This window comes from Nyctereutes procyonoides, unplaced genomic scaffold (assembly GCF_905146905.1).
Source record: "Nyctereutes procyonoides isolate TBG_1078 unplaced genomic scaffold, NYPRO_anot_genome, whole genome shotgun sequence".
Classification (NCBI taxonomy): Eukaryota; Metazoa; Chordata; class Mammalia; order Carnivora; family Canidae; genus Nyctereutes; species Nyctereutes procyonoides.
Window position 1 is genome coordinate 603,546 of NW_026575142.1, and position 14,247 is coordinate 617,792.

The window sequence follows — 14,247 nt, forward strand, 5'->3', positions numbered from 1 at the left end:
GATGACTCAAAGAGAATGCCCTTAGTTTCCAATAGACCCCAGGAATTTTATTAAATACAATCTAAAAATCCTCAAGAGTCCCCACTGAGCATCAGATCTCTTCTGAACATAGCGTATGACCCCACATTCTTGAGGTCATTGCCTTATTAAGCTAGAGAGTTCGAACTCCACACGTCTTTTCAAGATCACCAGGGTTCTCGCGTGTACACATGCATTTCTTATATTTACGAAAAGTGACGAAAACCAGGAATGTTTTATTATGATATTTTATTATGGGTGTCTGGAGGAAAAAAAAAAAGACCAACAACCACATACAAGCTTACAAAGTTAAATTTCAGCACATTCTGTGTTACTGTGACAAAAGCAGCCCCATAATTTGTTGTTGTTGTTGTTGTTGTTGTCTTTTACAGGATCAAGGGAGAGAGAGTCCCCTGAAGTGACACGGCAATAAATTTTCTGAAAGGAGACACGTACAGATGGTGTGCATTTATGTTTTGAATGCAAGGCAACAATTCTGACCTGGAGTTTTTAAAGTGAAAGTACATTAGCACCATAACATGTGTCTTTAAAGCCTTCCCAAATGTGGGTAATCTTGACCATTTCAGCAATGACAAGAAAGGAGAAAAGCACCTTTAAAAGCAGTTGATATCCAAGATTTAAATCGTTGTAGATTTAAAAAAATTTTTTCTTTAAATTCTCGTACTATACTTTTTTACCAATATTTTAGGAAATTATTGCTAATTTATATGATTTTTTTCATCTTCCAGGACTTCTAGAATTCATCTGTATTTCTGACCAGGTTGAGGTAGTTGAAACAGGGAGGTCTTCTCTAATTTCATGTTTGACTATTTCAGAAAGAAAGGTTATCTTTTAATGGTAAGTCTAGTCATTGCTCTGCAAATGGGCTAGGATTCAAAGAATATAACACAGTGTTATTGTAAGAGTGTTGAAGTTTATTTATTATAGCACCATTGAGACATTTTGAAATTGAAATTGGTAAAAAAATAGAACAAAAAGCATTTGAACTGTATTTGGTGTAACAGCAAAAAAAAAAGTATCTTTTTTTTTTTTGCCAAATTATACTTTTTTCCAAAACTTTTGGAAATAAATAACTGGAATTGAGTTGGTCACTTGTACTGGTTGACAAGGTTAGAACGAGAGGAACACATATGGAGTGTGAAATTTTTTGCTGGGGTTTCAGATAGAGTTTGGTTTATAAAAAGCAAACAGGGCCAACGTCCACACCAAATTCTTGATCAGGACCACCAACATCATAGGGTGCAATATCTATAATAGGTAGTCTCACGGCCTTGCGTGTTCGGTATTCGAAGACTGTTTTGCCCCATTCCCCAGTGTGTTTCTGTAAAAAAGAGAAAAAAAAATGTAAGTGATCATGGCATTACAATTACTTAGATACCTCCTCTGAGTGATCAAGCTTAAAAAACCAGTGTGCTCTAAGGGAGGTGCCAACTTCCCCGGCTATGTTCCATGCATATGAGACCTGTTCCATTTTAAAGCTAGAATCACCCCGGGTAATAAACCATATATATATATATTTTTTAATTTTATATATATTATAATATATTTAATAAAAATATATACTTTATTTTATATATTTATTTTATTTATAAATATATAATATATTTATATTTATTTATATTTATTTATTTTATTTTATTTTTTATTTTTTTTTAGAGACTGAGAAAGAGAGCATGTGCACATGAGGGGAGAAGGAGGAGGGGAAGAGGGAGAGAGAGAGAATCTCACGCAGGCTTCACCCCCAGTGCGGAGCCCCACGGTGGCCTTGACCTCAACCCTGAGACCATGACCTGAGCCAAAGTCAAGAGTTGGACACTTGACTAGGCCACCCAGGTGCCTAATAAACCATATTGTTAACCAAGAGCCTTATAGAGCTTTAGGTACACCCAGCAGAGAGTCTCAGGAGGCCTGCTCCTGTCTGGTCACTGCTACCAGGTATACGATCGGTTTACTGAAAAGTGGGTAAGTCTCTCATAATGGAATTTGCTAATATTAGAAGCAAAGTCTCCCTTTGTTTATAAATGATAACGAAGAATAGATTTGAAGCTAACCTTTAACGTGAAAAAGTGAGCAGAGATTTTAGATCGACTCCAGATGAACAACTGCTACGCAGAACATACAGTAACCACCCAGATTATCTGATAAAGTTTATATTAAGAATTGAAATTTCTACTGATTTCAGTTAGTTTCACCTGGAGGTTGAGAAGATCGATATCTCATGTGTGGGGTATTTAAGATTCCCCGCAACGAATCAGTAGATTCTATGTAACTCACACCAAATGTTCGCCCTCGGTATTTTTTTTAGTTCTTTTCACAACAGTGTGCTTAAACTAGAAATGCTGAGATCGTTGTGATCCATGCTTCAAAAAATGTTATTACTTACAGTGCAACCATCCTCCAGGACTGTGTATGTGAATTTGCTGTTTCCTTCAGCCTTGAATTCACCTTCATTTGACCCCATCAGCCTCAGGGCTTTCTTTACATTCCCACTGGTGTGATCCATGTACGCAATGCTATTCTTGCAGTGATACGTGATGTTCTGGGAGGCCCGGCTGGAGAGAAGGCGGAGGAATGCCAGCTGGACGTCGAGGACGTCTTCAGGCAGCTCGGGATTGCCGTAGCCAAACTGTGATGGGGACAAACAAAAGGGATCAGACATCTTAGGTGCAACCGTAGGTCCTGAGGATTTGTGCGCGGTAGTATGGTCATCGTAACGTAGGTTCTTCATGTATTTTACGTATGAATATTTTACATCTGAATATGTTTTTACTGCATGTATGACATATAGCTCTACAGTAACAAAGGTGTCAAGAATTGAGAGAAAGGTGGGTGCGTACAAAGAATAACTCGATCTAACTTAGCTTTGGGAGAGAAGTCATAAAAGTCATAAAGGTATCACCCGAATATATAAAACCATTTGGGCTCCTCTGTTTATTAACTAACATAGCTTTTTTTTTTTTCTAACTTAGCTTTGTGATGAATGATTTAGGAGGAACCAAAAAGTCAGGTAAGTAGGAATGACTTACTTTAAAAAAAAAAATGGTATATCCTTTATTACCTGGAAGCCACCATCCATGGATTCTCCAAACCAAACATGTTTCTTCTCAGCACCAGAATCTGTCCACCAGTTCTTCTGGGGAACACTCCCGGGACTGGCATTCAGGCACGTCTCCCCGGTTTCCATGTTGCAGAATACTTTGATCGCATCCAACTTGCAGCCTTGGTTGGGGTCAACCCAGTACTCTCCTGAACAGTCACGAGAGAGAATAACGGGACTTGGTTATACACGTAGCCGTGGAGTTTGGGCCAGTGTGACTCCGTTGGTGTCCCTTGATAAGGCCCATTCATAATGGCCTTATAATGGTGTGCCCATTCATAAGGCCGCTTGCAGTGTGCTTGTGTTTTATAGGAGAGCATGACCCAGGAGCTTTCCCTGGGATTGCGAAGCTCAGAATGAGCCACGAGGGTTAAAAACGCTGGAGTAAAATACAACTTCTTGATATTGAACAAGGCTGATGATACTAGGCCGAGACATCTGGTTGGTGTATTCTGTTCATTGAAATCTCTCCCTCTTTTTAAGATGATTGTCTATTTAGTGCAGTCTTGCTAAATAACGTAAGCTTTTAGTCTAATCTATATTTATGCCGTTGAGTTTAACCCGAAGTCCCTGTGATTGATGGTTGTTCTCTATCCTAAGTAATTTTCAGAAATGTCTCCTAACACAGGCAATATCCCACGTCAAGGTATTTAAGAGCCTCCAGTAATTTTTGCCTTTCAGAAAAGATTAACCCAGTATATTCTTATATCTTACAGCATTACCGATATTTGATTTAATTTTATAGGAGTCTGGGATTTTTCATTTAATATGAAAAAAGCTAATAATTAGATTTATCACACAATTAATCCCATTCGATAAATATTGCAAAAGTTAAACTGCAAATCATGTCTGTATCAAGTTATATAAATTTTATTCTGAACATGCAGGGATCCAGGTTGTGTTACGACTCAGACAGCTTGGGGTTGATATGCAGGAATAGAGCAAACTAGGACTTGTATGAAAATTTCTACAAAATTGTCCAGGAATTTTCCTACGTTTGGGCTACTTTGATTATTCATGTCACATTTTGTCTACCTGCAGTGTCTGCTTGCTTAAAACATTAAGTGGATTCGAGCCAACCCACGTCCTGTGAGCGCTATGTGTGCTATGGGACGTGTCCTGCCCCAGCAGGTACTCCCCCCAACGCCGTCCCCTGACAGCAGTGTCTGCACCCCTTGCCAGAGGCTGGGAGCCCCTCCACGCACCGCTCTTGAGCTCTGGATGGCAGAATTTGAGGTCCCGGCAGTTCCGAGCGGGGTGTTTGCGGGACCCGTCGGGGCTAACAAGGCTTTCTATTTGTCCGCTGACGGATTTGAGCGAAGTCATAATCTCCTCGGTGTTGATTTTGAAATCCATTGGCTCGTCTCCGTAATAGGGGGCAAACCCGCCAGCTTTCTCCCCTCCGGCAGCAGCCAGGGAAGCAGCGCCCCCACCGCAGCAGGGTCCGGGGGCGCCAGGAGGCCCGGGGGGGCCTGGCTGTCCTGGGTGGCCAGGGGAGCCCTAGGGCGGGAAGCACAGGCATCATGGGGGACCCGTTCTCTGCTGGAAGGGTGTGTTGCTAGGCTGATAAAATGCATCACAAACAATCAATACGTCATCATAATCATTTCAAGGAAGGTCCATTTATTTTGTGACCGAATGATAACTGGTTATAATAGACTCATTACCGTGAGATTCACTGTGTACAAATCAGCGGAGCCGGAGCACACATTATACCCTATCTTGCTTCCTTCGCAACAAACGATGTCAACTTCTCTAACTCTGACGGGACAGAGGGAATCTGACAAGGACCCCCAGATTCTGATCCTACTTTTGTCACTGGCTTTGTGTCTTTGGGCTGATCGCTCACTTGTGTCTCAATGACCAGACGTGTAACTTGTGGGGAAGAGGTTCTTACTGCACCTATGCCAGAGATGTGCGACAGGAAGGTATCAGCAATGATGGCCCTGGCAGCCACGGGGGAGCCACGGGAGCTGTTGGAGAAGGTGGGCCACATGCTTGCCGGCACAATGATCGTGACCGTGAGGCCTCCAGCGTGACAGCAGCGCTGGGAGACTTTGCTTAATCGGGCTTCGTCCTTATTCTGACCCACCTGCTCTCTGAGCAAACTGTGGGCACGATCTTTCCCCCCTGGTTGCTACAGGCTGACGGAGGAGCCTCACTGGGGCGGACACTGCCTCCAAGTCCCTGTTCATCTGCCACACTATGGGGATGCCTGTACTGGGCCTCACTCGCTGGCTCGTGGGGCCAATCTTACCAAGTGTTTCTGAAAAGCGAGGGCTGTCGCACATTAAATACACGTATGTGTAAGTGATGTCTTACCTCAGATCCTCTTTCTCCTCTGTTACCTCGAGGGCCTGGTGGTCCAATGGGACCCGGATGTCCACTTGTTCCATCTTTGCCAGGAGGTCCACTGGGTCCAACTGGTCCCTAAAAGATGATCATGAGATCACAATGTTAGAATACCTTTCTGCTAGAACATTTTTTAAATTTTTATTTATTTATTTATTTATTTATTTATTTATTTATTTATTTATTTATGATAGACATAGAGAGAGAGAGAGAGAGAGGCAGAGACACAGGCAGAGGGAGAAGCAGGCAACATGCCGGGAGCCCGATGTGGGCTCGACCCCGGGACTCCAGGATCGCGCCCTGGGCCAAAGGCAGGCGCTAAACCACTGAACCACCCAGGGATCCCCAAACATTTTTTGAAATTAATTAATTATTTTTTTTTTCTGCTAGAACATCTTAAAAACATGGGTCTGCCCATCTCTGTGCTACTCACTCTGGGGCCTGCGGGGCCTGGACTACCGATTGCTCCCTGGTGGCCAGCAGGACCCTGTGAGGAAAAGAAGGGTCAGTATGAATGGAGACTTGTAGGAGATGTAGGAGACTGTGCATCCAACATCAAGTAAAAGCCACAGGGAGGGTGACGGAGTGTGATTTCCCTTCACCTTAATCTCCCCGTTGCCTCATGTCAACAGCTCTTTCGAACAAGCCCTCGAACCCACGCTCACCTCCTTTTGCACACACTCCTAAAGGTGAGCAGTCTTCCCCTTTTGGTCTCTCAGACTTGCCTTGCTCTGCAGTTCACACACACCGAAGGGGATTTGCTGACAAAGCTGACGCACTTACCGGAGAACCTGGGGCACCTGGGTTACCGGGGAATCCTCGATGGCCTTTGATGCCGTTAAGGCCACGTTCACCGGTTTCACCTTTGTCACCGCGCGGACCTTGGGGACCCTTTACAGACACATTTCAAGTCAAGGTCAAGAACATACGCACACACTGGGAAAACAGAACAGGACCTAGAGCAGCTGGCCATCGGGGACGTCCTGCTAGCTGGAACTCCCGCCGGCACCGGGCGTGCAGTGATGGGGACTGTTCGGGTAGTTCCCACGTGGGGCTAATAATCCCACGAAGCGCCAGTAACTGCTATGTGGGTCCTCGGCCCCAAGGAGCTTTTAGATTCGGAATTGCTTTCCGCATCAGCAAAAGGAAGTCACAGTTCTGTTCCTCGGCGGTGGGTGTTGCCACCCCCCTCCCCGAACACGCCAGGGCATGGCGCGTGTCCCACCGCGGGGTGAGGGGAAGCAGAGCCACTCACAGGGGGGCCTCGGGAGCCTGCAGGACCAGGAGCGCCGGAGGGACCAGCAGGGCCCTGCGTGAACACAAACACATGGCGATCGTGGGTCACTGAGAAAGCTTTGCCTTCACTCAGAGTCACTGTTGTGGTCGTGCCGTGGTCGCGGGCCGCCGGGGGCGCAGCGATCGTGACAATCCAGGTCACCTTGTCCTTGTCGGTGTTGTCCGGGCTCCCCGGCACGGCCTGGGCGGGAGGGCTGACGAGGCCACACGGGCCTCGCCCCTCCAGGCACCACGGCCACGGCCCACGAGGAGCCGTGGCGGCTCCTCATGGGCTCGGGCCCCGAACCTACCAGAGCCCTTTTCTAAAACAGCACAGCCGCCTGAGGGACAAGTCGCAGGAAACCCGAAGAAACGACGGCAGGTGGTTCGGTTGGCACGTGGGCCACCCCGCTCCCCCGACCCCCGGGCCCTCGGAGGAGCCGGGGAAGCACAGGAAACTCACCGTCTCGCCTCGGTCGCCGCTCTTCCCCGCCGGGCCCACGGGGCCGGGGGGGCCGGGGTGGCCGGGGGCGCCCGGGGCGCCAGGAGATCCGTTCTCCCCACGATCACCCTGCGGAGGGCGCACACGTGAGTGGGGCCCGCGAGTGGGGGCAGCCGTGGGCCAGGGGAGGCCGCCCACTCAGCGCTTGCTCCTACCTTGCCACCTGGAGCGCCGTCGCGGCCTGGCAGCCCGTCGGAGCCCGGGTTTCCCTGAAGGAGAGAAGGGGGCAGGTCAGCCCGGGCCCACCCATGACCCCAGGATGACAGGGTGTTCCCAGGACCCCGTGGCTCAGCTCTGCAGTGCCTGTGGCCCTCGGCGGTCATGGGGGGGGTGCTGCAGGCCGAGGCCTCTGGCCCGTGTGTCTCCCCCACATGAGACAGGGGACGTGGTTGGGGAAAGGCATCTGAGAAAACTCTTAGGACACAGGCGACAAAAGCTGGAGAAACCGTGATATAAGCTGATAACGGAAACCTGCGATCTAAGGAAAGGCTCCCCGGGCCTCCGTTCCCCTAGGGAGCTCACCCTTCGCCGTCACAATCTCTGGTAACTATTAGTTAACATCGTTCTAAATTGTCACAGAAGGGGGATCTGTCCTTAAGAAACAAGGGGAGCTTTGACAATATTTACGCTCCTGACATGAGGGCACGGCCCGCCCGGTGCTTAAATCAGTGACCAGGTACGGCCTGGACAGCCCGACATTTCCCAAGAGCTGGTACTTACATCTCTTCCAGGTTCACCAGCCGTGCCGGCCAGGCCGGGAAGCCCCTGGGGCCCGGGAGGACCGCGCTCTCCGTTGTGACCACTGGGTCCTGGCTTCCCATTTTCACCCTGCACACAAAGAAATAAAAGACATTTTACTTTGACTTATTTTATCTTTTTTTGTTTTACTTTATAAAAAAAATTTAAGCTTTTTAAAACTTACTTTAACAATCAATTAATATAATGTTATGAGATGTGCTTATTTTTCAAGGAAAAACTTTATTTTATTTTTTAAAGTTTTTTTTTAAAGATTTATTTACTTATTTATTTATGATAGACATAGAGAGAGAGAGAGAGAGAGAGGCAGAGACACAGGAGGAGGGAGAAGCAGGCTCCATGCTGGGAGCCCGACGTGGGACTCGATCTTGGGTTTCCAGGATCGCGCCCTGGGCCAAAGGCAGGCGCTAAACTGCTGAGCCACCCAGGGATCCCCAAAACTTTGTTTTATTAAAGGTCAATTGGATCTGTTCCTAAAACTACCTAAAATTTCCTTCTTTAAAATGGACAGTCAGCAAAGTAAAATGCTCACAACCTAACAGGGGTATTCAAGGTGGCAGGATATTTGCTGCGATACCAGTTTATTAGTGTCTACGTTCGAGGCTGCCCTACGACATCCATTGCTTTTGCTCTGCAGCCTTTTGATACTATGCATGCTTCCTGAAAATATCAAGAATTTGCATCTTTTACAGGAAAACGTGTCCGTTGCGTGCTTGCTACAGTTACGTGCTGTCCAAGGACTATCAAAGGAAACCAGGTGTAGTGAAAGACGGCCACGCTCACCTTGATGCCCTGTGGGCCTGGGCTTCCCCTAGGACCTGGAATGCCTGGTGGGCCCGCGAGACCCCTGGCCCCGGTGATCCCAGCAATTCCGAGAGGGCCTGGGGCTCCCTGTTGAGCAAATAATAAAGGCTTGGTCCTTCTTTATGTGACTGTGTTTTCCTCTATTGAATCCATAATTAAAAACAAAATGGTATTGTCGATCAGTAGAGCAAGAGAGCCCCTCACCGGAGGGCCCTGGGGGCCAGGCGATCCCTTCTCACCAGGTTGGCCAGCGTCACCTTTAGGTCCGGGCACCCCAGGGCTGCCAGGAGCGCCGTTGTTACCGGGTGGACCGGGGGGCCCATCCTTGCCTGGAGCACCACTGGAGCCTGGGGGGCCTGGGTTACCCTACAAGGACATTTTTTGAAATTTGAGTAGTTTGCAATGGAACAATGAATGTTTCTTCCCTCTTTTATCTCCCTCTTCTACCTGCATTTTACATGGGATTTCATACAAAGAATAGTAGCAACGGGTAAGTTTCTCATCCTATGCATATGTGACTATGCTTTATGGACTAAAGAAAAAATATTAAAAAAAAAACTCACATTATTGCCAGGAGGGCCAGGAAGACCACGACCACCAGGGAAGCCAGCGGCACCCTGGGAAATGACAACATATTTTTGAATTTCACATGTCAAGCAGGATGAATAATCAAGCACAAAAAACACATATAAAGTATAAGAAATGGGATCCGTTTTCCACCCTGGGATCATTCACGGTTTGTTTTTTTCCTTTTGGAATTTACACAGAACCTATATGATTGGGGGATTGTAGTTGTTCGGGATCCCCCGTGAGGGATCTAGCACTTTCAAGGCAGTTTTTCTACGGATGGGAATTGATCAGTGCTTCTGCGTAGTGGGGTGGAGGATGCTGGCTGGGAGAACCGATACTCACAGGACCGCCGGGACTGCCACGTTCACCTTTGACACCCTGGGGACCGGGGGGACCCTGTATGGAACAGAGGTAGAAATGGTTCATCAGAAAACCGCCAAGATCAAAACTTGAAAGAAGCACTAAGCCTTCAAGAAACAGTGGCTCTGCTTATGGTGACCATCAGTCGTGCCCCTGCGTTGGGTCACCGTTGGGCTCCTCCAGGCCAAGGTGCGCTGAGGAAGCCGCGTGGCGACCCTCTACCCCAGGCCCCCCAGTGCACGACAAACCGATGTCAAGGCGACGGGGACTGTGGAGTGGCCAGGACACCTCGGGCCGGTTCCCTGAGGCCGGGCCCATCCCCCGAGGCCTGGCGTCCAGCTGCCCGGGGCCGCCGTTGGGCAGCACGAGGGTACTCACCGCAGGCCCGGCTCCTCCGGGGGGCCCTGCCACTCCGGGGGGGCCTCCTTCACCCTTCTCGCCGGGGGCGCCCCTTTCGCCCTTAGCGCCGGGCTCTCCATTCTGTCCCTGAGGTGGGAAACGACAGCCCGTGAGCTGCGGCCTTCACCGTGCATGTGGCTCATCTTAGTTTTTCTGCAGAAACTAGAATTCTTGGGGGGCAGGACGGTGCCATACGATTGGAAAAGAAGGTTCTTGGAAGACCGGCCAAGGCCTGGTAAGGGAAGCCTCTCCAGGGGAGGTCCAAGCGCGTCACTTGTGGGGCAGGTGAGCGCGGGGGACCCCCGGGAAGGGCCAGGCCCCAGCGCGTTTTGATTGTATCATCTTGCAACAGGGGGACGTCGAACATCTCCAGGGCGTGTTCACCTGGGGCACCACGTGTGCCTCCCAACGCGCATAAGTGGGGCAGGTGTTCCCATCCCCGCCCGCCAGGGGAAGTGGGGTGAGAGCCGGACAGGAACGAGAGGGGGGCCCGGGGCCCAGGGAGCCAGCGGCTGGGCCTGCCCCACACCCGGACGGTACTCACGGGAGCTCCGGGGAAGCCAGCGGGTCCCGGGGGGCCGTGCTCACCTCTCTCGCCCTGGGGGGAAACACACTCCCATTGGTGCCCTTCCCACGGGACACGGCACTGCCCGCCACACCCGCTCGGTGGCCTACACCGGTAGCTTCTGGAAGACTCCCCTGCTCCTCAACTAGGCGCCGAGGGCGCACCCCAGAGCCCTCCGGCTGTGACGGTTATTTGCCAGGAAAGCAATCTGAGCATTTGGAAGTGTTTGACACGTGCAATCTGTAATTCTAAAACATATGAGAATTTAAAAATATAGTAAAAGGGTTAATTGAGAAATCAGTCAACTAATTAATTAAAGCCATTTACCCTGTGTCTGTCCTGAGTTGCAGACCCTGAAGGCAGAGGATTTTAGATCTAGAAGGTGCCTCAGGCAAAGATCCTACAGGTTTAACAAATACTTACAAATGTGCATTATTCGTGCCATTTTTTTATATCTTTTCCAGAATTATTCAGGAGAGAAGGTGTGACTTAAAACTCTCTCTCGTGAATTTTAGATCTAAGAACTTTGGCCTAAGGAAACGGTCTCCCACGGCTGAGACTCAGGTCCTGGGGCGGGATTGCTGAGGAAGTGCTCGGGCCTGGTGGGCGCAAGAGTAACTCGAGGCCTCATTGTCACTTACGGGGCCACCGCGAGGACCAGCTATGCCCGGGAGGCCGGGGGCACCACCTTCACCCTGAAGAAAGAGGAAGACAATATCGCTCTGCGTCTAAAAAAGCCGGGGGCATTTTTTTTGTGTGTTTGTTTCTAGGTAGTGTTCTGCGTTACCTTATCTCCGGGCTGACCCGCTGGGCCAGGGGGGCCGATGGGACCGGTAGGACCCTGAAGAAAATAGAAATACATTTTTAATTTTAGAGGTAAAAAAGCATCCTCTTTCCTATTAATCAGAGTATATAGACACAGCATTGATCTGATAAACCAGATAATAGGACTTGTTTTCTGGCTTCAATGATACGCTTCACTTGGCGCGTACATATTGCAGAGCTTAAGAACTATGAGCTTCGAGGGGGCTGCCTCTAATGGATTCAGGGGCAATTTATTGATTCAGTTTTTATTTATTTTATTTATTTTTTATTGGTGTTCAATTTGCCAACATATAGAATAACACCCAGTGCTCATCCCATCAAGTGCCCCCCTCAGTGCCCGTCACCCAGTCACCCCCACCCCCCGCCCTCCTCCCCTTCCACCACCCCTAGTTCGTTTCCCAGTGTTAGGAGTCTCTCATGTTCTGTCTCCCTTTCTGATAGTTCCCACTCATTTTTTTCTCCTTTCCAGGGGCAATTTATTGATTCATTTTTCTTTCCATTGCAGAAGATAATGATGTGACATAACATCTTACGATAATATCTTTTTAAAAATTAAAATGTGTTGCCTTAGTCAACAGCTTGATGATCCAAAATGTTTAAATACTCAGAATATATATACACATATTAAAATCTTCAAATTGGCATCTTCAAATAGTAAAATTTTACCTACGTTACCTAAGTGATATATTAGGTGTTTTTTTTTTGAAATTATTTATTTATTTATTTTTTATTTTTATTTTTATTTTTTTTTAGATTAGGTGGGTTTTTTAATTGGATGGTGGCTTACCCATCAAATCTGTCAAAAGTGAAATTTGTATGAATTTCTTTAAGGCATCCACCATGAATGTAACATCTACGTAATGACACACCAATCATGCTTATTGGCTGCAGTCATATCTAGAAGGTGTTTGCGAACGGGGATAGAATTGATGGTAATGTTTTTCTATTTGTTTTTTAACCTTTATTTTGAAATAGTTATGCCTTCTAGGAGGTTGCAAAAGAAGATACAAGAAAATCCTATGCACATTTCTCTCAGCATCCCTGAATGTCAGTATCTACACAACTGTTGTACCATGTCGGAACCAAGCGACTGGCATCGGTACCATCCCCAGAGCTGACCCTGGCCCAGCCATTGTACGTATTCTCATTTGCGCGGGAATGTGCGTATAAGCTCTAGAAGCTGGTGTCTTTGAGCTTAGCGTAAGTTGTGTGTATTTTCTATCAGTAGGTAGATGCTGATAGACTATATCACAGAATTACGATGTTGATCAAATCAAAAGATTCCTTCATGAACACTATTGATTATCTTGGATGTTAGTGACTCATTATGACTTTAGCTTTTTAACCTTTATCAGACTTTTGAGATTTTTCTATTCTCACGTCACGGTCGGACCATCAGGTAATGACAGATATAAGCCAGGAATTTTAACATTCATGTCATGTGGGCCTTCCTAGTGGTCAGAAAGTGGCCAAATACGGTCTAGGCCATCATGATGAGGTTTTACAGCAAATACAAGTGGAGGAGAGAAACTTCGAGGTCGTAGAGACACTCACCCTGGGACCATCCTTCCCCGGGGCTCCATCTGCACCTGCACTGCCTGGTTCGCCCTGTCAAACAGAAGTCAGCGTCATAGCTGGAATGGGCCCAGAAGCAACCCCGGGAGGCGGCCCCGGGGTGGGGTCATAGTCGCAGGACCGTAGGGTGGCTTTGGGAGCAGGTTGGCCTTGGCACCTGCATGGCCATCCTACCTTGTCGCCCTTGGGGCCGGGGCCGCCGGGCCCTCCTCTTTCTCCGGGCATCCCCTGCAGACCGGGGGTACCTGCCAAGCCGGGTGGCCCGGGGGGGCCAGCAGCGCCCTGGGGTGGGGGAGACACAGTAAGCGCCGGGAGGCCACTGCGCCGGCCCCCATGGGTGGCCGCAGGTCCCCACCGCTCACCTTCCCTCCTTCGGGGCCTGGGGGTCCAGCTCCGCCTCGGGGGCCCATGGGGCCTGCAGCCCCGGGAGGACCACGCTCGCCTGGTGCACCCGAGTCGCCCTGGTGGGAGGGAGAAGGCAGTTAGCAGGCCCGCAGTGGAGGGCACGCTTGTCGCGCACAGCACTGACCATGACACCTGGGAAATGCACTTGTGAGATGCTTGTCCCTGAGCAGGGAGGCGACATGGGAAGAGTCCGTAAAGAGGGACCTTAGTACCTGGCCTGACCCGCTGCCTCTGACACTGCTGCTGTTCTTTTACCATGGGGGCATTTTTTAAAAAAAAACGTTTTTCTACTTAAACAGTTTTCCTATGCAGAATCCATGCCCTGGAAAGATTCGGCGTTTGCAGTTTCAGACACTTGGTTGCTTCTGTAGCATTTGTTCATGTCAGAAAATGTGATTTTATAGATGATGCAAATCTAACGTCCTGGAAATGTCTCGAGCTACCCTAAGGGTATTGGCCAACTGTTTGCCACGTCCTGCTTCTAAGAAAAGACCATTTGGGTTTGATGTACTAAAAGGGAGTTGCTAACCAAGTCTCTCTAACAGGCTGAAGAAATTAGAAAATAAATTGAAATACTTACCTTGCCTCCTGGAACTCCAGGTGAACCAGATTCACCCTTCGGGCCCTAGAAGACAGGGTTATACAATTAGGCCTATGTCAGGGTCCAGGTTGTGTGAATATAAGCAAAAGGACTTGTTGGCATTTTGTACAGTTTGTTGAATC

General features: G+C 48.4%; 1 protein-coding gene across 1 annotated transcript in view; it reads right to left on the reverse strand.

Annotated features, from left to right (window-relative positions):
- Positions 1 to 250: 250 nt before the first annotated feature.
- Positions 251 to 14,247, reverse strand: part of COL3A1 (collagen type III alpha 1 chain) — a 38,211-nt gene continuing 24,214 nt past the window's right edge. The window contains exons 29-51 of the mRNA XM_055308454.1: positions 14,105 to 14,149; positions 13,482 to 13,580; positions 13,294 to 13,401; positions 13,099 to 13,152; positions 11,507 to 11,560; positions 11,361 to 11,414; positions 10,699 to 10,752; positions 10,134 to 10,241; positions 9,738 to 9,791; positions 9,389 to 9,442; positions 9,030 to 9,191; positions 8,805 to 8,912; positions 7,986 to 8,093; positions 7,421 to 7,474; positions 7,227 to 7,334; positions 6,744 to 6,797; positions 6,272 to 6,379; positions 5,922 to 5,975; positions 5,459 to 5,566; positions 4,342 to 4,636; positions 3,098 to 3,285; positions 2,423 to 2,665; positions 251 to 1,360 (exon numbers count right to left, since the gene is read on the reverse strand). Coding sequence (XP_055164429.1) covers positions 1,214 to 1,360; positions 2,423 to 2,665; positions 3,098 to 3,285; positions 4,342 to 4,636; positions 5,459 to 5,566; positions 5,922 to 5,975; positions 6,272 to 6,379; positions 6,744 to 6,797; positions 7,227 to 7,334; positions 7,421 to 7,474; positions 7,986 to 8,093; positions 8,805 to 8,912; positions 9,030 to 9,191; positions 9,389 to 9,442; positions 9,738 to 9,791; positions 10,134 to 10,241; positions 10,699 to 10,752; positions 11,361 to 11,414; positions 11,507 to 11,560; positions 13,099 to 13,152; positions 13,294 to 13,401; positions 13,482 to 13,580; positions 14,105 to 14,149 — 2,421 coding nt within the window. The 3' untranslated portion in view covers positions 251 to 1,213. The remainder of the gene's footprint in view (positions 1,361 to 2,422; positions 2,666 to 3,097; positions 3,286 to 4,341; positions 4,637 to 5,458; positions 5,567 to 5,921; positions 5,976 to 6,271; positions 6,380 to 6,743; positions 6,798 to 7,226; positions 7,335 to 7,420; positions 7,475 to 7,985; positions 8,094 to 8,804; positions 8,913 to 9,029; positions 9,192 to 9,388; positions 9,443 to 9,737; positions 9,792 to 10,133; positions 10,242 to 10,698; positions 10,753 to 11,360; positions 11,415 to 11,506; positions 11,561 to 13,098; positions 13,153 to 13,293; positions 13,402 to 13,481; positions 13,581 to 14,104; positions 14,150 to 14,247) is intronic.